Below are 25,346 nucleotides of genomic sequence, written 5' to 3'. Positions count from 1 at the left end.
CCTCCTGACCTCGAAATTTATAACATTTAAATTTGGACAGTTTTCTGAAAAGAATATCAGTGGTATGCTCAATATTTCATGTCAAGGACCCCCAGAAATTATTATGTAATATGCCTCCATGCCTCCGCCCCCTCATCTGAAAATATGTTGTTCAGGGGCCTGCCCAATAGCAACGATTTGAGTTAAAAATGTTCTGCTCTGAAAGAATATATATTCAAAGATTTGCACTACATTTTCACGATTTTTCAAAAATAGCAGACCTACGTACAGTACACGTTGTGAGCTTGTAGATCTGCTATTTTTCAATAGCTAAAGCATAACATAATGCTTTAATAAAACACCAAAAGGGGGTTCCCGCCCAGAAAGGGTTATTCAGATATTCCGTGCGACGTGGAAAACGTTACAGGGGATTTGCATTTCAAATAACCGTTTCAAAGCCCCCTTGTGTGGAAATAGTGGCTACGCATTAAATGTATCACAGTGAGAGTCTTTTTTTCATATCTCCAATCTTCCCCCGGTGTGTTTCGCTGAGCACATCACACACAATTGTGTGCGATGATGACAGATGAGCATTTCATTTAATCAGATGTGGAATTGTGAATTTTTCTGAGACGTAATGACATTTTCCTCAAAACCACTTTGCAGCCGCTGTCAGATTATCAATGGCTCTGGCTTTTTATATGATAATTAACCCAGCGGAATGGGGATATTGTCTATTTTGTCCCGCAAAAAAGCAATTCAGAAACTTCTAAAGGAATGGCGGCATAATTCAAATTGGCTCAGAAATAAGCACATTTGAAGCGGTTTGATATTATCATTTCACACACGAGGCACAAATGAAGCTCCCGGATAAAAGGATGGAAATTATGTTCCATGTGTTATGCCGCTTATCTAACATCATTCATGGCCAATTTACGAAACAAATCAGATGTTATGCAAATAACATAAGATTTCCATTACTTATGTTGATTAGGGAAATGCTAATTATTAAGAAAAAGAGAAGAAAAAAGTACTCAACGATACAACATAGTGTATGTGAAATCAGAGAGCGTACGTAGATGAACGAACAACTTCAATGTCATGAAAATGCATTTCTTAACATCGTCGCAATCTTGAAACCAGCCAAACTAAGGAATAATAAGCAGGTAAAGGTTGACTGTTGAAGTGATGACAGTGGATGGTGTCGAGGCAAATTTCGAATACAATAAGAAACGTTATTAAGTTTATGTTATTCATCTGAGAAACTCAAAGATGTGTTAATTATTTCTGTGCCAATCCTGTTTTCTGGTGCCTTGAGGCAATAATTAGGTCAGCTGGCTATCATTATATACGTTTATCGAAAGGATAATCCCCTTGAGATGCGTCATCTCAACACAAATGATCAGTACTGTACATACAATACATACAGTATACAAACAATACAACAGTATATCCATATATACACACAGGACAAAACAGAGCAAAAGCTCTCCCAAAGATATCCACTCCCACTCCACCGATTCAACCCATAAATAGCAGGGTTCATGTGGAAAAAAAACAGCATACTCAAAGCACAATAAAACCATGAAAATAGTACATACATGTGGTACCGACATGCAAATTAAATAATAATAACAAGCAGGGTATAAATATGAACATGCATGTTGGAAAAAGAGGCAGCACTTTAACGAGATTAGAAGCATGAGCACGCTGTTAGAAGATGAGTGAAAATCGATTATTTAAATACATTGAAAGAATTGATTGATCCAAGTGACCTTGAGTAATAAGTCGTTCCATTCAGATGGTGCTTTAAAATTTGAATGCACGGCGACCACTTTCCTTTGTTATCCTATCTTTGTTGACATAATGACCTGTGGTTTCCTGGGGACGGGCTGAAAGTGTGGCATATCTGAAAGTGTGGCATATCTGTATATAAGCTCTCCTACTTGTGTACTGTTCTTGGGTGCAGGTCTTTTTTCCGACAGCATATTGATCCGAAACCTCAATCCTAACCTAACCCTAACCGCAAGCACGGGAGCAGCGCATGTCGGACCATCGCTTTTTCGCATCGCAGCGAATGTCCCCCCGCTGCGGAGCGGACCGTTGCCCCGTCGGCTAGAATGCTGTCGGAAAAAAGGCCGCCTCCCACTGTTCTTTGAGTCAGTACGTGGTGTTCCATTTGTATAACGCTTGGATGCTGGCACCGTATTCAAATACTAAAAATCTTGATACTTTGGAAAGTCTGAATTGTGTCCGTTTCATTATGTTGTTTATTGGTGTTATTATGAGTGTTCTGCTGCAGATCTCTTTAACAACGGGTTGGCGGTGGCATCGTTTAGTCTCTGTCGGGTGGTATGGACTCTCCCACCATGAGGCTCTTTTAACCCATTCTGAACGGGAACCCGTTTTGGTGTTAGCATCATGTCGTGCTTTAGCTATTGAAAAATAGCAGATCTACAAGCTCATAGCGCGCTATGAGCTTGTAGGTCTGCTATTTTTTTTTAAATCGAAGAACGACTGACATTTTTTAGAATCTGATCTCAGGTCAGAATGGGTTAATCAGACCAGTGTGTGTCCAGTGGAAAACCTCGTATGAATCTGATCTCAGGTCAGAATGGGTTAAATGAGAGTGATCTAGTGGCTGCCATGAGCCACGAGACCACAAAGAGAGTGTCTGAGTGATCTAGTAGCTGCAAGAGGAAAAGTAATGAGTCACTCTCCATTGTTTAACCAGGGTTCCCACACATTTTTATACCAATGAATTTCCAAAAAAAGAAAATCCAAAAAGAACAATTGATTGATGCAATTGATGCTAGAACAATGGCTTCCATTATAGCATTGTTATCTTTCCAGGAATAGAAGGCCTGCAGTTTCTACAATGTAGAAATACTAGTAAAAACCCTGTATTCAGAATTAAGTAAAATTACACAAGTATTGGCATCAAAATGTACTTAAGTAAAAGTACCAAATAGCCAAGGTGTAAATAAGACTTAAGTGGTTAAAGGGACACAAAAAAATATATGTTAATGATATTTAGAAGCTTTAGATCACTTTCCTGGGGGTCTTTATGTGTGTAATATGTGGTTTTAGATATTTTAGATTGTAGCAGTGAGCCTGTTGTCTCTGATGTCATGGACACTGGGCTCACTTCCTTCCTGGACTACATCTCAGTAAGACAGCTCTCCCCCTATCCACAAGGAGGAGCAGTGCACCAAAGAATTATGGGAATTGTAGTCCAGGAAGGTAGTGAGACCAGTGTCCATGACATCAGAGACAACAGGCTCACTGCTACAATCTAAAATATCTAAAACCACATATTACACACACAAATACCCACAGGAAAGTGATCTAAAGCTTCTAAACGTCATTAACATATATTATTTTGCAAAAAGGGTGAAGTGTCCCTTTAATGTATGTTTTCTATTAATAATCTAAATATATAAATGAACTAAAGCTGCAGCCGAGTAAAAAAGTACAATAATGTGGCTCTGAATCTGATATACTGTATACTGGAGGGGAACTAAGTATCGAAATGTATCAAAACACTGAAAATACTGGTACTCAAATAAAGTAAAACTACCTAGACATTGTGATTGTGCTTCAGGTGCAATACTTGAGCACATAATACTACAGCACGTAGTTACTTTAAATAACTCCTCTGGTTACATATAAAGTTATAAACTACTGTAGATAGAGAGATATTTAGTTATCCCATGTCTTTCAGACACTTTTAACCCATTCTGAACGGGAACCCATCTTGGTGTTAGCATCATGTTATGCTTTAGCTATTGAAAAATAGCAGATCTACAAGCTCATAGCGCGCCACCGAGTGGCGCGCTATGAGCTTGTAGGTCTGCTATTTTTGAAAAATCGAAGAGCGACTGACATTTTTAGAATCTGATCTCAGGTCAGAATGGGTTAATCAGACCAGTGTGTGTCCAGTGGAAACCTGGTATGAATCTGATCTCAGGTCAGACTGGGTTAATCGGCAAGAGAAACCATGGGGATGACACTATATGACAGTATATATGAATAGAGACGGCACCCAGAGGAAACCCTGAGGCGAAATGGACATAGTGGCCGAATGAAGGTATTGCAGCCTGGCCCCAAACACATGAACGCAGCTGGTCCGTTGACTATCATTGTGCACGTTCACGACGGCCAGCACGCTCGTGCGCGTTCGTGCTCGTTCGTGCACGTTCAACGGCAGCGCGTTCATGTGTTTGGGGCAAATCCCATCCCAGAATGCACTCTGTTCCTATACACGGAAGGAGGAGTGAAATGAAATCGCCTCATGCTGCTTTTGAGCAACTTAATGCAAGTGGATGGAAGGAGAACTCGGATGCCCTCTCTATTCATATATATACTCTAAGGGATGACAGCTCAAAGGCAGGCAGCAAGTTATAGATGATAGTGTGTGTGTGTGTGTGTGTGTGTGTGTGTGTGTGTGTGTGTGTGTGTGTGTGTGCGTGTGTGTCTGTGTGCGAGCGTGGGTTAATTCCACCCCTCTTAATTACTGTGCGCACATGATTCACCGGCATATGCATGAACTCCACGGTCAAGTCACGGCAAGTCGGCAACACACACACGCACACAAGATCTGTTCCTGCATTTCTCTTTTTAATGCCTAAAGCAACGACACGTGAACAGATGCACGGATTTGCGACGGCAAAAGCATATTTACCCACACCTCGACTCAATTATGCTCCCTCCGATCCTAATTGGAGAGACCTTTACTTTGACACGGTATGTAATATATGCATACATTAACCCATTCTGAACGGGAACCCATTTTGGTGTTATAGCATCATGTTATGCTTTAGCTATTGAAAAAAAGCAGATCTACAAGCTCATAGCGCGCCACCGAGTGGCGCGCTACGAGCTTGTAGGTCTGCTATTTTGGAAAAATCGAAGAACGACTGACATTTGTAGAATCTGATCTCAGGTCAGAATGGGTTAATCAGACCAGTGTGTCTCCTAGTGGAAACCTTGTATGAATCTGATCTCAGGTCAGAATGGGTTAACGAGGATCAAAGCGTAGGTGGGCAAAACAAAAGCGTGCTCTTTTGTTGCCTAGCTCTCTCTCTCTCTCTCTTGAAGGAGGTGGTGTGGGTTTGCATCGCGCAGCGCCAGAGTAACGTTGAAGTCCCCTTTCAAGATGTCACCCAAAACGTTTCCCTGTCTCCGTCTCCTGGAAACCATTTACAATGACTGATGGCTAATTAATTAATTGTTACACGGGGGGGTGGTGGTGGTGGTGGTGTTGGTGGTGAGGAGGGGGGGTTTATGCTAATTCAAAAGAGAGTGGAGAAGGAAAATAAATGACAGTGTCCTTTTCAACGGTCTCGGTTGTGATAATTGACGTGACGAGGTTAGACTCGAAGAGAAATCTCATTACGTACAGACGATGAGGGGCGGCCGGACCAACTGGGGAGACATCACGGGGTCGCTTTGTGGCAAAACAATTAGCCGTTCACGAGTTATTTGTATATACGACTAAACAGACGACGTCACGCTGATAAGCAACATCATGCGCACGCATAAATAAATAACACCACCTCTCATAAGATGCAATGGAAAAGGTCTGACTGCACTCGCGGCCAAGCTACACCGGGCATGTGTGCGTTTGACGTAAGCGCACTGCGCGCACAAAGTATGCGTGCGAAATGCCCCCGCCCGGCTACACCAGATCTGTGGCGCGCGGCAGATTTGTGCCTGGTGTAGCTTGGCCGTCACGTGTAAAAAATGCACCATCAAAACTTTTAGATGCTGTTTTTTATCCCAGTGTGGAGAAAGGAAGAATGATTAGGATTTTTTATTGTGATCTCTCGCCCCATGGACATATAATCCATTGGTTTCTGTTGTGTTTGAACAATAATAGCAATTCAAAACAGTTGTCCTCAAAACCACACCTCCAGTAAGTTGTCATAAGAACGGGAGGTGTGCTCATGATCACAGCAGCAGAGCCTGTTTGTGCACGGCTGCACGCGCACCTGCAGCCCATCAAGTATAATGTATGCTTCGTCCCGCGATGGTGTCGCACACGCAGACCTCTACACGCTCACAACAGTGGCATCTGTGATGCCATGTGAGCTTGTATATCAGCTGTTCTCTGTGCGCAATACTGTTGGGCTTTGAAATATAAATGTCTCCTATAGGGTGCATCTCTCACTAGCCAACACACAAGAGGAGGTTGTGAATGGACTGAAACCAGCGCTACCCAAAACAACAGCTTTGAAACGATACATTATGTGTAATGAAAATGGACAAGGCTTACCGCACTGGAACTCATCCGCTCCGTCCTCGCAGTCCTTCTGTCCGTCACACAGCCACACGCTGGAGATGCAGTTACCGCTGGGACAGGCGAAGTGTCCCTCCTCGCACTTCTGCCCGCGGGACACTATGGGGGACGGAGGACAACACAGATAAGGACACAGTAACACAGGCGAAGTGTCCCTGTACTGTCCTCAATATAAGTGGCTAGATATCTTGACAGTCAGATAAACTCCTCCTTGACATTAAGACTCTGAAGACAGTTGTTTCCAAATCCACAGGTTTACTAACATCAAAGAAGTGTGAAACTGAAACATACAAATAAAGCATAATCAATATCCACAATATATGAAAAATAATCATGTACAATCATCAATGAACATCTAAGCATTAGTTACATACACACGATGCTATCAAAAGGCGTATATGCAGGTAGATGTTGCTGGATTATCATACACAAAACACACAGCTTCTCTGTGCTCAGCCATGTACTAAACTGAATTTACTTCCTGGTTACAGGTGATCACATGACATTCTGCTGGTCACATGACTACTGATACACTCTGCTCTTAAAGTGACCACACACAATTGCAAAACATACAGCATTACTTTAAACAAAACACATTTGTAAAATATTAAATTGCAACTCGAAACGTTGTAACTAAACAGTCCCTCCCCGCACTTCTGCCCACTGGGGGACACTGGGGGGACGGAGGACAACACAGATAAGGACACAGTAATACAGGCAAAGTGTCCCTCCTGGCACTTCTGCCCGTGGGACACTGGGGGACAGGACGGACAACACAGATAAGGACAAGTCGCTATGCCTCCATCTCGGGGGTATTAGCCGTGATTGAGGTCATTATCTTTGCCTATAAGCTCTCTTTCCCGAATCTCGGAACTCAGCCTTCTTTAATTGCCTTCACCAAAAACTAAATCTCGGAGGATTATAACGACTCCTCTAAGTCTTTTTTCTAATTGAAGCGGACTGTCGTTTCTGTGCATTATTTTATGGCATTGATGCTCGAACCACGAGGACGTGTTTCATGTGTTGTTTTATATCGTACCTTTGTTAAATGTATCAAAGGCAATTAGCACTAGGCAACAGTGCAACACTATGTCTCTCTCTGTTTCTGGCACAACAGTGCCCCTACTGGTACTCATAGTCACACACATAGCCACATAGTAACGGACATTGCTGTTCCTTGGAGTGGTTGTACCACTCAAAAACAGAAAAAAATACAGGCATGGTGTACTGTACATTTTTGACTGTGGTGTTGCCCACCAAAAATAGATGGAAGAAAAGAGAGAAAGAAAGAAAGAAAGCAACTAAGGAGGTAAGCTGTGGATGTGTGTGTTACGGTATAGTCAGTGTCTGGAGGAGGAGGAGGAGGAGGAGGAGGAGGAAGAGACTCACCCTGGCAGTTGGTCTCGTCGGCGTAATCTCCACAGTCGTTAGCCCCGTCACAGAGCCAGGAGGGGTGGATGCACAGGGACGTGGAGTTGCAGCCGATGAAGCCCTTCTCCTTCACCCCCAGCTTGTAGAAGTGCGAGCAGTCTGTGTGGTCTGGAATACATAATAAACACAGCACGAACAGTCTGTGTGGTCTGGAATACATAATAAACACAGCAAGAACAGTCTGTGTGGTCTGGAATACATAATAAACACAGCAACAGTCTGTGTGGTCTGGATCACTTCACACTACAAGGAGGGGGGACTAGGTTTGCTGTGAATAATAAGTCAGATCTAAGCCACTGACTAGATCCATTTGATCTGTCAAGGGCATGGCGCTGTACCGGTTTCATTAACACATTCTGGGTGGGAACCCCTTTTAGCATTATGCTATGCTTTAGCTATTGAAAAATAGCAGATCTACAAGCTCATAGCGCGCCACCGAGTGGCGCGCTATGAGCTTGTAGGTCTGCTATTTTAGAAAAATCGTGAAAATGTGTCACAAATCTTTGAATATATATTTTTTCGTTTTAACGAACGTTTTTAACTCAAATCTTTGCTTCTGAGGGGCTCCCTGGAACAACATATTTTCAGATGGGGGTCGGCGGGCGATTACATATCATTTTTGGGGTCCTTGACATGAAATATTGAGTGATATAGGCCTAGAAACATACGTAGGTATTTCAGAAAACTGCCAGGATTTAGAAGACATTTTTTTCAGGCCTAAACGGGTTAATCTAATAATAATTAAAAAAAAAAACTAAAGCAGAAACACAAAAGCTCAGACAAAAGGCCGGTCGGTGACTTACTGCAGTTCTTCTCGTCCGAGGCGTCGGCACAGTCTACGACCTGGTTACACCAGGCTGAGCCGGGCAGACAGCTCCCGTCCTGACACGCTGATTCTGAGGATCCGCACGTCACGTCTGGGGATAAATAAACAGAATAAACAATAGAGAGACTGACGTCACTGTGGGGTGCTCAGCACAGTGTGAGCATTGAATGAACACCAGGGGGGCCTCTTTTAAGAAACAATTGAAAACGTTCATGTTCAGACAGGCTTTTGGTCACCTATAATCACTTGACTTTCTACTGTTTGTGTTTCTATCTGTGTGTTCTTATTGTCCTTTTTGTTGCTATGTTTTCACTGTTTACTCTGTGATAATGGCTGCCTGCTGTTGTTATAGTTGTTTTATTTTTGTATTATTGTAAAGCACCCTGTGCACTCGTGCTGAGAAGGGTGCTATGTAAATAAAGGTCATTCATTCATTCATTCATTGAATGAACACAAGGGGGGGGGCAGTCAGACAGATATTTTGTGAAGCCACTAATGGAAATCGGGACTTCCTGAAAGTTCATATAATGGCCTGTTGTGGCGCTGTCATATCATTGGGCCCTGTACTGGTCGTCTCACCAGCGATAGGTTACCCAGTTAAAGTTAAACACTCAGTTCAATAACTCCAGTGGAAGCCGGGACTTGTTTTTGAAGATTTACTGAACAAAAGTGTGAAACTGAAACAAAGCAGAAACGATACAGTATGTTTCAGAATAAATGTAGTAGAATTATTAAAGAATATCACGAATAAGCCAGCATGTATTGCATACAGCCAAGACGTAAGTACAGTAGGCGCCATAATGTACATAACCAGATAGGAAATGTATTCACTCAATAAACAGATGAAGGAGGTAACCATTACATACAGCAGGTGATTAGCGGGTGGGTACAGAAAGTACTGTAATGTGTGATCTTTGCACCAAAGAGGTAGGAAAATACTGTAAATAGCACCTGTTCTCTTTTTACAGGCTCACAATCAATTAGGGTAAACTAGACTGTAATATACACACAGCAGACCATAGCATCCAAATGAGAGAGAATAATAATACAACCTTCTGCTAAAGTTCACAAATAAGGTGCTCTTATCGACAATATAAGTCTCCTAAACAAGTATACTCACAGACATTGCGTATTAATAAGCACGTGAAGAGGATGGAGAAAGATTGCAATTCACACTGACACATTTAGTTGTAAGCACACATTGTAGTCATGGATTCTCTTCCTGATCTGACAACAACGTCCTGTCTAGACAGGAAATGAGGTGAGTACTGCATTTTACCATCAACTGGCAGCAGGGGGCTCCAAAGCAAAACAGTCTATTCGGTCCAGAACAACAACAGTGCCACTTTTGCCCCTACTGGTACAATACCACAGCTGCATTCTGGGACCTTACCATTAGCTTTAGAAACGGGTAGATTAATTGGTACTCCTGAGGAGGACAGAGTCTGTGTGTGTGATTTAAAATAAATTGAAAATGAAATTATTTTTTTGTTTTACTGCCCATTATATGAATAATTAAGACATGTATTATTTTGTAAAATGACAACCATCTGTGCTGAATTTTTCTGGTTGGAGGACTACGAAAAACTGGAATTTTGTTTTGGGAAAGGTGTTTTTGCTTTGGCAGACTTTTTATGCAGGGCGTGGGAATTAAGGCAGAATGTTTTGTTTGTGTAAAAGAAAAAAAAAAGAAGGGAATAACAACAAAACAAATCTGTTTCTTGTACACAATGCAATATTGAGGCAATGATGTGGTGTGTCCTGTAAGTCCATGTGGGCTGGGCACCTTTGGTGCATGACACAAAAATAAAGAAATCTATCTATCTATCTACTCTAAACATTGTGACATTGCTGATCCTTGGAGTGGTTGCACCACTAAAAAATGACTCTAAATAGAATAGTTAGCAATAGTTGTCTCTGGCTTTACGCAAGACTATGTAATGCCATTCAGTCTCCTTCCTGAAAGCCCATAATATGCACTTCTTGGAAAGTCCACATTAATTATGAAAACACCCCCCGCTGCCTCTCACACTATATAGCTCTCATTCTGTGTAGACTGTATATATACAGTATACCGCCTCAAGGCCAGAGGCGTCAGTGCAGCAGAGTATAAAATCATTATGGAGATAGAAATATTCAAAATGCCAACAAATAGCGTTCCGACTGAATACAGCAAACAACAACAACAACAACAACAATAATAAGAGATGCAATTTGGTCAATGTTAGGATATCCTTTGACCAGTTTTCAACCTGATGCAAAGAAGCAAACCTTAACCCATTCTGAACGGGAACCCGTTTTGGTGTTAGCATCATGTTATGCTTTAGCTATTGAAAAATAGCAGATCTACAAGCTCATAGCGCGCCACCGAGTGGCGCGCTACGAGCTTGTAGGTCTGCTATTTTTGAAAAATCGAAGAACGACTGACATTTTTAGAATCTGATCTCAGGTCAGAATGGGTTAATCAGACCAGTGTGTGTCCAGTGGAAACCTCGTATGAATCTGATCTCAGGTCAGAATGGGTTAAACGGTTTCTAGAAAATAGGCAGCTTTTCCTCCCAGGTGGTGCTATAGTAGTCGTAAGGGGGGGTGCTGCTTGCTCTGGCGACAGCCGACAGGGGGTCCTCTTCCAATTCCACCGCTGTCGCTCAAAAACCTTGTATCTTCGCATCTCATCTTTTAGTGATTTATTTTTCATAAATGAATTCCCTTACTTTGACAGTGTCGTGGGAAAAGTAGCAATAGCTGTGAGCTAGATTGCATAGTGTGGGTCAGATATTTTAGCTATTTTATGGAAAAATATGGAACTTGGATCCACATGGGTTCTTTGTTCAATTCCCTGCAAACTAACTAAAGTCACATACAAGGTTTCCACCCGAGAGAGAGAGAGAGCGACGATTTGCCCATCCCCGAGGCTCATTAAACCAGCCAAGGCTTAGCGCAGCATGTAGGCTAACATGGTACATTAGCATGGGGCTTTAGAGAGGTGGGGACAGGGGGCAGGGCGGGGATGGAGCGACAGGAGGATCAAACGGGCTCAGAGACTCACTGTTACAGAAGCCCTCGTCCGAGTTATCGCCACAGTCATCCACGCCGTCGCAGAAGCGACTGTTGGCCACGCAGCGCTGGTTGTAGCACGGCCTGAAGCCCCTCCTGCAGCTTCTGTTGTCTGGAGGAGACGCGGGGAAACATAAATGTGTTATATTAGTCACCTGCTTGTTCGATGGCAGCTCTTCTACTGCTTGGCTGCTTTTTACAGGAGCAGAGCTGCTGGTAGCTGGATGTGTAATAGGCTATCTGGACAGCTGCTGAGTTAGTCTGCCATTCTGGTCATTACGATGTTCATGCAGGAAACCTTTCCTTACAGAATATATATTCCAAGATTTGCTAAAAAAGAATCCTGATCTTTTGAAATAGCAGAAACTCAAGCTCAACCTCTGCCTATTTTTGAGAAGCCAAAGTATAAAATAATGCTTTTTAGCTGAAATTAAACGGATGCTTTCACTGTAAGGTATCAAATAATTGTAGTGGATTAAAAGTACAACAACATATGTTACAAAATGAAAACAAAAGTATAAAGAAAATGGAAATACTTTATTAACCCATTTTGGGGCGGGAACCCCTTTCGGTGTTGGCATTATGTTATGCTTTAGCTATTGAAAAATAGCAGATCTACAAGCTCATAGCGCGCCACCGAGTGGCGCGCTACGAGCTTGTAGGTCTGCTATTTTTGAAAAATCGAAGAACGACTGACTTTTTCAGAAAACTGTCAGGATGTAGAAGACATTTTTAGAATCTGATCCCAGGTCAAAATGTATACAAAATGCAATAAAGTACAGTATTTGAGTGAGTGTTTCTTACCACAGTATTGCATCTTTTCGTCAGACTTGTCCTTGCAGTGGGCCATACCGTCGCAGGTCAGCTGGTAGTTGATGCACTCGCCGTTCCCACATTCAAACTCAGTGTGGATGTTGCAGGAGGAATTTTCTGCTGCAAGAGAAGTGCACGAGTGTGAGGAAAATAATATGACTTTGTTGTTATTTTTGATTAAAAAAAAAAAAACAGAGAGACAAAAGTTCTCAAACTTTCTCATGTTATTAAGGATCCTAGTTTTCTCAGTGCTTCAGTGATTTTTGTGATGCAATATTAAGAAATGAATACATTTACCAAAACCAAACCAAAACCTTGATTGGATGAAGGCTGGAAATGAAATCACACAATGCCACAATTGGTGTTCTAGGCGAATTGGCACAACACAATTAATTTAGGGCTTATGGTAGGGGAAATAGCCAATAAGGAGGTTTTGCACAAAATAACACCAGGACCTCTTTGGTGGGGACGTAACAACTACAAATAAAGGTAAGAAAGCCTTCTAGCATGGAATTCTCCTTTATTTCCATCGCTCAAACTTTTTTTATTTTTATATCCTCTCTTTATAATGTAAATAATATCCCAGGCGGCACACTTTACTACTTATTTGGATGGAAATAAGCAAAATAGACACCCCATTCAATTCCCATTCAATTCAATGCAATTCATTGAGGGCTCATGGTAGGGGAAATAGCCAATAAGGAGTTTTTGCACAAAAAATAAAAACACCTGGACCTCTTTGGTGGGGACGTAACGACTACAAAGAAAGGTAAGCAAGGTAAGAAACTTCTTCTAGCATGGAATTCTCCTTTAACCCATTCTGAACGGGAACCCATTTTGGTCGTAGCATCATGTCGTGCTTTAGCTATTTAAAAATAGCAGATCTACAAGCTCATAGCGCGCCACCGAGTGGCCGAGCTTGTAGGTCTGCTATTTTTGAAAAATCGAAGAGCGACTGACGTAGAATACATTTTTAGAATCTGATCTCGGGTCAGAATGAAAAGTGTCAGGATGTAGAAGACATTTTTAGAATCTGATCTCGGGTCAGAATGGGTTAATCAGACCAGTGTGTGTGTGTCCAGTGGAAACCTCGTATAGAATCTGATCTCGGGTCAGAATGGGTTAAAACAGGCTGTTAGCATCAATGAAGCTCCCGGTCCTTCCAACAAACTTACACACGCATCTGTTGTCGTCCAGCAGCACACGCTCCCCGCGGCACGCACAGCTGACCCGCCCTTCCGCCGTCAGGAGACAGAGGTCGCCGCAGCCGCCGTTCAGGTGGTGGCACGGCGACAGCTCGCCTGGCGGAGACAGAATAGATGCATACATAAAAAAGACAAAAAAACATTGGCGAAAGTATACTTTAAGATTATTTTTGAGTGGTACGTGTACGTGCTGGCCGCTCCAAGGAACAGCTTTGTGTACAATGACCTGTAACGTTTTGTGTGTATGTATAATGTCTCTCTGAGGCACAGAATGGACATAACCGGATAGTTGTGTCAAGAGGTGTCAAGAAAACGCCAAGCACAGGCATCTATTCTGGGCTTTTAACACTTCCTGTGTCCAAGACATTATCATTAATTAGATATTATCTTCAGAGTATGAGCTGTTACCCTCTGGTAGACGCTACAGCAGGGGCGTGCACACGTAGACGCTAAGGGGTGCTTGAGCACCCCCTAGTGGCCCTCTCTGGACCAACATGCCCTTTTGTCAAGTCCATTTGATACACTTTTCTTTCCTTGTTTTGTATTATTTGTAGGTGTATAGTATGTGGCCCATGGTGACATCGATCAATTCTGGATTAAAAGCTTATAATATATTTATTTATACATTTGTCATGATGTTGTATGTCCGCAGTTTACATCCAAAAGAATGTGTCACTCTCTCGGTTCTGCACTGCTGTACTGGAGAAGTATATCACTGAGGGCAGGCAAATTTGCTTTTTGTAAGCGACTTCGTCATTCTGGGCTTGTGTTGTCTGTTACGTCGCTTGGGCTTGTTTTTCCATACCTGGTTGCTGGTTTCTCTCTCGAAATCTGGCGTGTGTGTGTGTGCGTGTACTACACGTGGTGACGCGCAAGTTTGTTTACTGTGTGACTAGTGTCATGGCGGAGCCCGCGTTTCAAATGGATATATTCCTCCTTATTTCTTTCAACTGCTCCAATCCAGCACAAAGAACAGTCAGAGTAAGTTGTTGAGTCCAATGCATATTATGATCCCATTTCCACCGCCGCCACGAACGTACGCTTAGCTTGATGCTAACGCGACCCCCCCCCTCTCTCTCTCTCTCTCTCTCTTTAATGCGCGATAGAGACGCGTCTCTCTCTCTCTCTCTCTCTCTCTCTCTCTCTCTTTAACATGCGATAGAGAGATGCGTCTCTCTCTCTCTCTCTCTCTCTCTCTCTCTCTCTTTAACGTGCGATAGAGAGATGAGTCTCTCTCTCTCTCTCTCTCTCTCTCTCTCAGCAGGGAATGCTTCAAATTGACATTGGTTGTTCAAGTTAAATTGATGTGTTGATGTTATTATGATATGTACCATAGGCAATATGCCAATATTGAAGAAAGTTAAAATGACCAGAGAGCAGGCTCATCAAAAATGTAAGTTAGGCTGTTTCTGCTGTGCAGACCTGTTTTTGACCCGAAAATAATGACTTTATAATGGCAATTGGACCCCTCCATCTGTGAAGTACTGGATACGGCTGTGTGTGTGTGTGTGTGTGTGTGTGTGTGTGTGTGTGTGTGTGTGTTAGAGAAATGTTTTGTTGCAGCTGGTGCATGGTTCCACGCGCCAGATAAGGTGCCCTTTTGTTTCACTTGAGCACCTGCCCCTCAAAGTGTCTGTGCACGCCACTGCGCTACAGAGCGTGTGGTTGAAAGAGCAACTGCTTCAAACGTTCCTTTCTTCCCACTTCAATTGTTCTACTAAACAACCGCCACATAGTTCATATAGTTCTTAGTGGGGAAGGGACTTCTTGACCTTCATCATTTATTTATTGTGATGCTATAAACTGTGAATACTCTAGCACTTTTTTATATTATATACCTTCTCTTATTGCAATTTGCACTTCTCTTGTGATACTCTTGTGACTTGTACTTTGCTGCTACTGTGTATTGTCTGTCTGTTTTAAAAAGCGTTGATGTACTAATGCAATATATCTCATCTCATCTCAAGACGTCCACAGACTTATAATACCAAGTATTTTTAAAAGACAAAAACAACATTGGGCACCCTGGGTCACACTTTTGAAAGTGTTGTGTGGGCACACAATGTAACAGTTGGTGGTTGCATTTTCACGCTATAGTGATCGGCTTCAGCTCGTTATAAAAGTACACATGTGGAGGATGAAAAGTGGAGGGCCATCGGCCGCGGCCAACCCACACACTGTGCAACCATTAACCTCTCTAATACCATGTCATTATAGCTGGAAAACTATCCAAGATTTTCAAAAGTCGTCGACAATGACGAATAATAGTCATTCTCTACTGAACACCTACAGTGAAGTGGATAAGTATCTGAACAATTATGGCTAAAAGCATGTTTCCTTCTACGCCCTGCTGCGCACACGAGCACACGCACACACATGCACGCACACGCGCACACACACGCACACACACACACACACACACACACACACACACACACACACACACACACACACACACACACAAAGCTGTTTACTTTTCAGGATTCAAATTCAAAAACAGCAAAAAGTATCAGATCGACTCAATGCTCAAAACATGTCGCGAAGTATCTGCTCCTTTTGACACAAGGGGCTCCATCTTAGCGCCACCCTTATCCCCTAAACCCCTAAACGTATTCGCCATTTTTTTACTATTTCGAAAAAACATTTTAAAATAGTTCAACTATAGCCGATCTACATCGAGACATTGTGAGCTTGTAGATCGGCAATTTGAACTATTTAAAAAGGGTTTTTTTAAATAGTAAAACAAATGGCAAATAAGTTTAGGGATAAGGGTTAAAGGTATTATGACATTATTTTTAACATAATTTTAACAACATTAAAAGTCTTGGCCATGGTCCTTCAAACGTGTCTAAAAAGTTTGAACTTTTTTTGAACACCAGTATTTCTTGCCAGGAGTTTTTGTGTGTATGTAATATGCATCCTGAGAAGGCATAGAAAAATACATTATTTTAGCCTGTAGATGTCGGTAATTCCCCCTTTCCTGTCAATCACTACCCAGCTCCGCCCCCCCCACCCCTCAAGCCCTCCATACCTCTCCGCCCCCCTCAGAGAAAGGGACTGTTCTTTTTTTTTTCCTTTACAAGTTCACAGCATCTCAGCCATAGCAACGCTGCCAGTGCCAACGCACGCAACTTCTTCTCCTTTTATAACTATTTGTTTATAGTTTATATAAAATGTTATTTATAATAAGACTATCACTGCATGTATGTACTGAGGGGATGGACAACAACATGTATTCTCTGCTGCAAAAGGAGAGGAGACTGGAGCAACACGGACATTTAGAGCCTTTTATTAAGGTGCTGAGTATACAAAACGACTAACGTTTCGACCTTGCGGTCTTCATCAGAGTCCACTCTGATGAAGACCGTCCGCAAGGTCGAAACGTAAAAGGCTCAAAATGTCCGTGTTGCTCCAGTCTCCTCTCCTTTTGCAACTTTGATGTCCCTGCACCTGTGAAGCACCGGATCAGCCGTTTTAGGCTTGAGGCGCGTTGGTAGACTCCCTTTGTAACATGTATTCTCTATTCAACGTCATCGTACGAGCAACAGTTGGTAAACAAATAAGGCACGTTCGGAAATACCGCACCGGAGCGCACTCGCCTATTAGTTTGCATTGCACAGTGCCAGTGCACGGGCTTAGTGCGCTATTTCCGAACGCGCCTATGAAACTCCTGCAATATCTCACCCCACGACCACGTCGACATAAACTTGTGTAATGTCATCGTCATCGATATCATACTCAATGACTATAGCCTATCATTATTCGCCATACTTTTAACGTGGATTATATCACACGAGCGTTGGCTGCGCCTATTCCACTGTATCGCATTACAAGAACAATAATGAGCACATGCAATCTACAACAGCTGGTGCACGCCACGAATCAAAGATTAATAATAGTCAAACACACAGCTAATGCGGGTAGTGGCAGTGATTGACTATAAATTAAAAGTAGGCTACCATGAAGCATTTCGGAGTGCTGCAGGCGATTGATTTTTTATTGTGAGTCCACTCAAATAGTACTGCACAACAATTTAACACAAATCATTGCAGTATAAATACTTATAGTTGGGATTGGGACACGAATGCTTGGTATTGCTCCTGGGTTCATAAAAAGTTTGGTTGCAAATCCACTCTGAACTTGTCCGAGATTTGAAAAACTTTCTGGGGTGAAATGATGTGCGCACACCAAGAGTCCCTTCTTTGACAACTTGGTTGGAACGTTACCGTCAAAAATAAAATGCATCCACCTAGAGCGTGAATCTTCATCTAGGCCAGTTGGTGGAAAGTGCAAGGACTTGTGTTGATTGACAGAGCCGACAACGGAGCAGATTGCTTTTTCTCTAGAAGCCATTATTATTATTATTATACTGAAACAAAGTCGCGGACAGAATGAGGAAGAAGAGAGGAGAGCAGGTGGAGGAGAGGAGAGGGGCGGGGATGAGGAGGAGGGGGGCGGGTAGTAGAATTGGTAGGCAGGGAGCAGAGGAGAGGGGGCGGGGTTTAGCGTTACATTACGTAGGCCTCCGCCGTCCAAGCCACGAGTCATATTTGCATAATTATTCACAAAAGTCCAGACAGCGGAGAATACACTGAATGTTCAAATTTGGTTTTTTTTTGGTGAAATTGATGTCAAGAAAAGCCAAAGAACACAAAATATCTACAAAAATGTGTTTTAAATGTCACAATCCCTTTAAGGATATAGCCCAAGGTGTAGTAGGTTGGGAGGTTTTGTCAGTGGTTTAGTCTTTCTCCTATTAGTGCCTGAGCTGCTCTGTGAGAACGTGCAGTAATTCCCAGCCCTGTTCTTTACGTAAATTGCCACTTCTTTCCAGCGCAAATGACACTGAACTGACAAAGGAAACCCTTGGAAACCACATTGCCTCTAATAACCTCCAGGCTGCAGGCAGCCATATACACTTCATTCATAATGAGACGGGAAACTGCCTTTTGTGTGTTGGAACATCTGGAGGGTTCCAGCATGGCCTCGGCCTCGCTTCGTCGTATTGTGGTGTCCCTGAACAACGTTATCCCTGCATTGAATACAGGTTATTATAAACCGTTATCAGGACTTTGGAATATATGGCCAATATGGCTGACGTATGTATGACTCAGCGATGGCGCTCGGCTGTGTTCACTGCGACCATGGTTTTCGTCCTCGGGTTGAGTACAGAGTGACGTAGAGGGTGCGCTGTGACTGGCCAGTCGCTGTGATTGACAGCCTACACCTAAACCTAACCCTAACCTTAACCTCAGTAAAACTATACCTAAACCTAAACCTAACCTCAGTAAAACTATGCCTAAACCTAACCTTAACCTCAGTATAACTATACCTAAACCTAACCTCAACGCAGTGGCTGGGGGGGTGTTTCCAAGAACCCGAATCTGAGGACGAAACGATGCTAGCGTGTTCACTTGGACTGCACGTATGCAGGGCGGTGCAGACATGACCTGACTCCACCCGCCACCCTCGGTCAGAGTCAGGTTAGTTAGTGCAGACATTAACCTGACTCCGCCCGCCACTCTCGGTCAGAGTCAGGTTAGTTAGTGCAGACATTAACCTGACTCCGCCCGCCACCCTCGGTCAGAGTCAGGTTAGTTAGTGCAGACATTAACCTGACTCCGCCCGCCACCCTCGGTCAGAGTCAGGTTAGTTAGTGCAGACATGTCGGGGGCATGGAGAGTAGGTGGGGGACTAATATTTACTATTCTATGTGCCTATCGGCTGCGCAACTCCAACGGCTGGTGGCCGTCGTGACGCTCGGCGCGGCGACTCGTTCGGCGGGGCCTCGCGTGGCTCAAGGCCACCAGAGACGGCGCACCTCCGTGAGGCAATAATACTTCCGGCTGGAAAAGGGACTACATACAGACTGAAACAATTCTGTTAAAATTCATAGTCTGCAATTTAACTTTTTCCTCTTTAGCGTTATGAGCTATAGGACACATAGAGTATAGTTTGGCATAATGTGTGATTATTTGCCATAAGGAGATAAATGAGCAGACACACCAGTGGCTCTCCTCTCGGCAGCAGAGTCAAGCCATTGGGACGCGCTGAAGCCCACTTCCCCCCATGCAGGCGTGTCCTACTTGGAAGCACCACGCTGTACCACCACCAGCACCACCAGCACACTTCAGAGACCTCCTCCACGACGACACAGGGATACTATTTTATTAATTGCATCCTGAAACTTAACCCATTTAGGCCCGACGTCGAAATTTAAAAAAATGTAAATTAAATCATGACAGTTTTCTGAAAAACCTGTGTTTCTATGTCGGTGGTGCTCAACCTTTTTCATGTATTTGGCCCGCCGACCCCTATTATCTGAAAATGTTGTTCCAGGGACCCCCCCAGAAGCAAAGATTTGAGTTAAAAACGTTCGCTCTGAAAGAATATAATATTCAAAGATTTGTGCCACATTTTCACGATTTTTCAAAAAATAGCAGACCTACAAGCTCGTAGCGCGCCACTCGGTGGCGCGCTATGAGCTTGTAGATCTGCTATTTTTCAATAGCTAAAGTATAACATAATGCTTGAAACACCAAAAGGGGTTCCCGCCCAGAATAGGTTAAGCTTCTCCCCCATGGTAAATAAGACCGCGCCCCTCATTCATCATTCCCACTAATTTCCTTCTTCCGTGCGTCAAAACAAGAAGCCAACCAGGACCTTATTTTGCCGTGATCTAGTGTCGTAAAACTTGTAGCGACGGAAAAGAAGGGACACAATCTTACATTAACCAACCGATCTGGGGACAAAACTTTACTAAAAGGCCTCCCAGAGCGTCTGAAAACAACACCAAACTGAAAAAAAAACAAACAAGTATGCAAAGCAGAAAACTCATACAAGTGGTGCCAGATTACGAGATAGACTTCCCTCTGGCATTCTCTGCTTGATTACTGTTGGAAACCACATAAGCACTTTCCCAAAATACCAACACATTAATATACTGTATACACAAAGTACACACAGCGTGCAGACACCCTCATTGTCCCATGACACAAAAACACAGTGGTGAAAAGTAACTAAGTATATAGTACTGAAGTACAGAGCTTCACACCGCAGCCTCCGTAGTACCGTACTAACTTTGAGGTACTTCTAACTACACTGCACATTTCCTAGTTATTTTAAAACTTTAGTTACCACTTACTTTGTTGATTTAAAACCCATTTTGGGGCGGGAACCCCTTTTGGTGTTAGCATTATGTTATGCTTTAGCTATTGGAAAGTAGCAGATCTACAAGCTCGTAGCGCGCCACCGAGTGGCGCGCTACGAGCTTGTAGGTCTGCTATTTTTGAAAAATCGAAGAACGACTGACATAGAAACACAGCTTTTTCAGAAAACTGTCAGGATGTAATCTGAGTATATTTTGTAGTAGTATATTTTGTATGCCAATACTTTTTGTACTTTTTACTCAAGCAAAGTTTTGAATACAGGACATTTATTTGTAGCTGAATAATATCTACATTGTGGTATTGATTACTTTTATTCAAGTAAAACAAAAACGATACTTTTCCCCCCACTGCACACCAAGAATACGAGACTGCTTTACCAACTCGCCCCCGCAATTATTTTTAATGTAGTTAACAGTTAATTTAGTATTTCCCTCCCTCTCTGAAATTATCTTGTGTACAGATTTGATTGCATAGTAGTCGATCTCTATACTCTGTCATTTTTTTATAGAACAACATGTCACAGAGACGGTGACAGCTTAATTAAGTTAATTTAGGACCTTCTAGCAGTTAATTTAGTTTTATTAATCACATTTCTTCCATGTAATGATGTAGCCCATGTTTTGTAATGGCATCATCATGCTATTATGCCCGTGGATGTACAGAGTGAACTTAACAATGATAAATTAATATGATAATACCTTTTATATAATCACCAACATGAATTAAGTTAGTTATTTACAGCTAGAGTAGAGTAGAGTAGTGGGGGTGAGATGGAAAAGGGGCGAGCGTACCGGTTACCCACACCAAACCCGTTGCCAGAACAGAACCCGGCACACATGATGCACCCACTGGTGTTATTGGAGTCCTATAAGCTCATCCCGGGAAAAAGGCAGAAGGGGGTACTGTATATTTATTTTGATATAAAGCCATTGCTGGGATGTTCCATGATGGAACTGAACAATAGCACCTAATCAGACCCGCTCTAGTGATTTCTTAAGGCTCAAGGTTCCTCAGGCCCAGACAGAGTTGGGCAAGACAGCTTTTTCTGTCAATTTGTCCACAAACTGAGCTCCCTGCCATCCTTCGTCAGTTCAAAGGAATGCTCCAGAACATTTTTTCACCGTGATTGCTCCTGCTTCAATTGATTTATTTTTACTGATGGTTGTTCTGTATAAAGTTCCTTTGTAATTTATCCTGATTTATAATGTTGTTTCATGTATTTACTGTATTTTGTGTATTGTAAACCTCGGCTACGCTTTGCCCTCAACTGTATTCAGTATAAATAAAGGTGATGACATATATGGTACTCACAGTTGTTGGTGTCTCGGGCCACGGCCACGATCCCCATGGGTTGGTGAGGTATGTCGGCCCGCAGAACCTTGGTGTCGCCGCCCGTGTACTTGTTGGACCGCAGCACGGCCCGCCGGGCCCAGTCCGACCAGAAGATGAAGTCCCCGTAGATGGCCAGCCCAAAGAAGGTCCCGGGGCCCGATTTAACGATGACCTACAACAACAAAATGGGCAGAGCAGAGTTTTTTAATATACCGCCGCTGTAGGGGTAGTGGTGCATTCTGGGACCGGCTGGGATCTGCTGCTGCGTGCGGTGGTTCTCAACCTGCGGGTCGGGGACCCCCACATCATGACGTGAAAGTGCTTAAAGGACCACTTCACCACGTTTCAGTCCTCACTAATAATCATGATAAAATGGCACGATTTTCTTCTACTCAGTCTGTGTCTCATAGGAGGGCTGTGGGCAGTTTAGAAACCTGTCCACCAGTGACATCATCATTAGGCAGATGGCTTCCATTTTCGCATCGCAACTTTTCAGGACTAGAAAGCCTGCCGTTTCTATTAGCTTGTATTCCCCGTCGATGATGTCACTGGAGGACGGTCTCTGAAATGCCCACAGCCCTCCTATGAGACACAGACCGAGTAGAAGTATGAAGATTGAGGTTGAAAAGTGGTTCTTTTATTTATGTATTTTTTTTGTTTTGTTATGAATATTGAACTAATGTAAAGAGCAGTTGACTAAACAATAACTACATTGGATCCTTTGGAACAAACACAGGCTATGTTTGTTCTCCTTTGCATGTTTGTTTATAGGGCAGTAAATGACGTAAGACGTGATGTGACCGACATAAATACATCTTTTAACAAAAGAATGTAGGGGCGCTATAGCCCCTCCTATGTCCATCTTTGAGGGTGTGTGTAAAGACAAACATTGTCCTAACACAAACATTAAATGCCATCGATAATGAATGGCCAGTTCTGAAGACGAAGGTGAGGATGCAAATTCTGATTGGCCGGAATGAGATGATGCATGATGATAATAAGAGCGCCCCTCATTCACATGTATGTGATTTTGTTTCATACAAGAAACAGGACAGGGTGGATAAAGGGAAGAAACAGGACAACTGTAACCAATGTGGAAACAGTAAATTGAGACAGCACCGGAGAAAGGAGCCAGAATGGGAAAAAGGACAGAAACAGTAACAACTGATGGCAGACATATTCTTCTTGGCTGCCTGTCCTCATCACGTAGCAGCCAAGTCTATGGACTATGGACCGTGACGTACAAAAGCAAAAGAAAGGCGCCATCTCATTTCACACACATTTCCTGAAAACGAATGGTTTTGGACTTACAAGGTTTCCAACCCGACGACTGCGCAGCACCTAAAAAATGGCCGCCACTGCTATACCCCGTAGCCTACATTAAACGCACAGTAGAGACCAGCGGGTGTGGCAGATTTAGCCGCGGTTGCCGCGGGTAACCGCAGGTTTAGGGTTGATTTGCAGTCGGTGCCATGGGACTGCATGAGAGCGAGGGCTGGATATGCCACATGGAAAGACATTCGTTGCCATGTGAGGACGGGAACGGACAGCAGCCTTGTTGCCGCATGGAAACGGGTATACAACGGTAACTTTGGCCAACTGTCGGCAGTGGTGAGTGACAACGGGTGGTTGCGGATATATAAATTGAATTGGATTGGATCCGCTGATCTCTAACGCACAGATAACACCGCCTGAGTTGTTTTCGCACGGCCGGATACCCGGTACGTTCTTGTCCTTCTTGTCAATTTAATATCTGCATGTCGGCCCACAGAAAGCCATCAGTGAGCCGAGCCGAGGGTTAAAACAGACAGCAGACATCAGCGCAGCATTATGCAGCAGGAATATTAAACGGACCAGAGCATAATAATGTTTCAAGTCATTAATCACCACATCACCCCCGCCGCCCACAACACTGCTTAACCCAGTTAGGCCTGACGTCGACATTAAAAAAAAATGTTTTCAAAATCCTGAAAAACCTTATGTTTCTGTATCAGTGGTGCTCAATATTTCATGTCAAGGACCCCAAAAATTAAAATATGCCTCCGCCCCCCCCATCTGAAAATATGTAGTTCCAGGGACACCTCCCCAAAAGCAAAGATTTTAGTTAAAATGTTCACTCTGTAATAATAATATATATTCAAAGATTTGAGGCACATTTTCACGATAAAAATAAAATAGACCTACAAGTTCGGTGCCGCGCTATGAGCTTGTAGATAAAGTATAACATAATGCTTAGTTAAAACACCAAAAGGGGTTTCAATTCAGATGGGAAAAAAAAACAGAGATGATTTGAATCGAATATTTAGAAAAAAAGTCATGCAAGGGGGGAACTTTCTCAAGACTTCATGGGCAAAGAGAATCCACTTCAAAATCTCCAAAATCGGTCAGAAAGACCGACGCTCCGACGTGCTATAGTGTCAAAACACCAAAAGGGGGTTCCCGTCCAGAGTGTCTTAACCCAGATGTTGGGGGGAGTAAATGACAGTGTCATTGGCAGGGAGGCAGGAATCCATCAGACGGCTCCTTTAGGGACTTTCTCTTCCTCCAGATCGGGGGGACACATCGTGGCTTCCAGCGGCTGCGCCACTCGCAGCCATTAAGAGGGACACGCTTGTAAGCAGGACGGCATTAGCCTGGTGCCACACCGGGAGTAATAGGACAGGTGTTGATTAAAGGAACCCAGCGTGGGAGAGCAACAACTAGCCATCAGGAGGCAGAGAGAGAGAGAGAGAGAGGATGATAAAGAGAGAGAGAGAGAGAGAGAGAGAGAGAGAGAGAGTAAGGATGGCTTCGAGGAAGATAGAGAGACAATGCCAGATGGGTCAGGATTGGACCATATTGATGTGGAAATTAGATTCATGGAGACGTCAGGTTTTTCCAACCAGGAACTAATTACTTGGAGAGCCCCAGTGAGGGCCAAGCTACACCGGGGCATGTGTGCGTTTGACGTAAAGCGCACCGCGCGCACAAAGTATGCGTGCGGAATGCCCCCCGGCTACACCATATCTGTGGCGCGCGGCAGATTTGTGCGGGACCTTCCGGGAGGATATATCTATAGATACATGAATGTGTTTGGTGGTTGCAGACAAGAAAGTACGGGTCTATAAACGTGTGTCAAAATGTTTACGGTGTAGACAGACAGGCGTGGATGGAGAAGCACTCAGTCAGCTGCGATCTATATATAGAACATGGAGAAAGAATTAATAAAATGATTCAATTCGACGTGAATCGTC

At 43.2% G+C, this 25,346-nt stretch overlaps 1 protein-coding gene across 1 annotated transcript in view; it reads right to left on the bottom strand.

Annotated features, from left to right (window-relative positions):
* Positions 1 to 25,346, bottom strand: part of lrp1bb (low density lipoprotein receptor-related protein 1Bb) — a 634,358-nt gene that overhangs the window by 148,053 nt on the left and 460,959 nt on the right. The window contains exons 46-52 of the mRNA XM_080786185.1: positions 22,093 to 22,285; positions 13,583 to 13,708; positions 12,399 to 12,527; positions 11,587 to 11,706; positions 8,515 to 8,628; positions 7,670 to 7,819; positions 6,257 to 6,379 (exon numbers count right to left, since the gene is read on the bottom strand). Coding sequence (XP_080642311.1) covers positions 6,257 to 6,379; positions 7,670 to 7,819; positions 8,515 to 8,628; positions 11,587 to 11,706; positions 12,399 to 12,527; positions 13,583 to 13,708; positions 22,093 to 22,285 — 955 coding nt within the window. The remainder of the gene's footprint in view (positions 1 to 6,256; positions 6,380 to 7,669; positions 7,820 to 8,514; positions 8,629 to 11,586; positions 11,707 to 12,398; positions 12,528 to 13,582; positions 13,709 to 22,092; positions 22,286 to 25,346) is intronic.

This window comes from Protomyctophum bolini, assembly GCF_963924005.1.
Source record: "Protomyctophum bolini genome assembly, chromosome: 16".
Taxonomy (NCBI): Eukaryota; Metazoa; Chordata; class Actinopteri; order Myctophiformes; family Myctophidae; genus Protomyctophum; species Protomyctophum bolini.
Note: the sequence above shows the minus strand (reverse complement) of the source record. Positions and strands in the feature narration are given on the sequence as shown.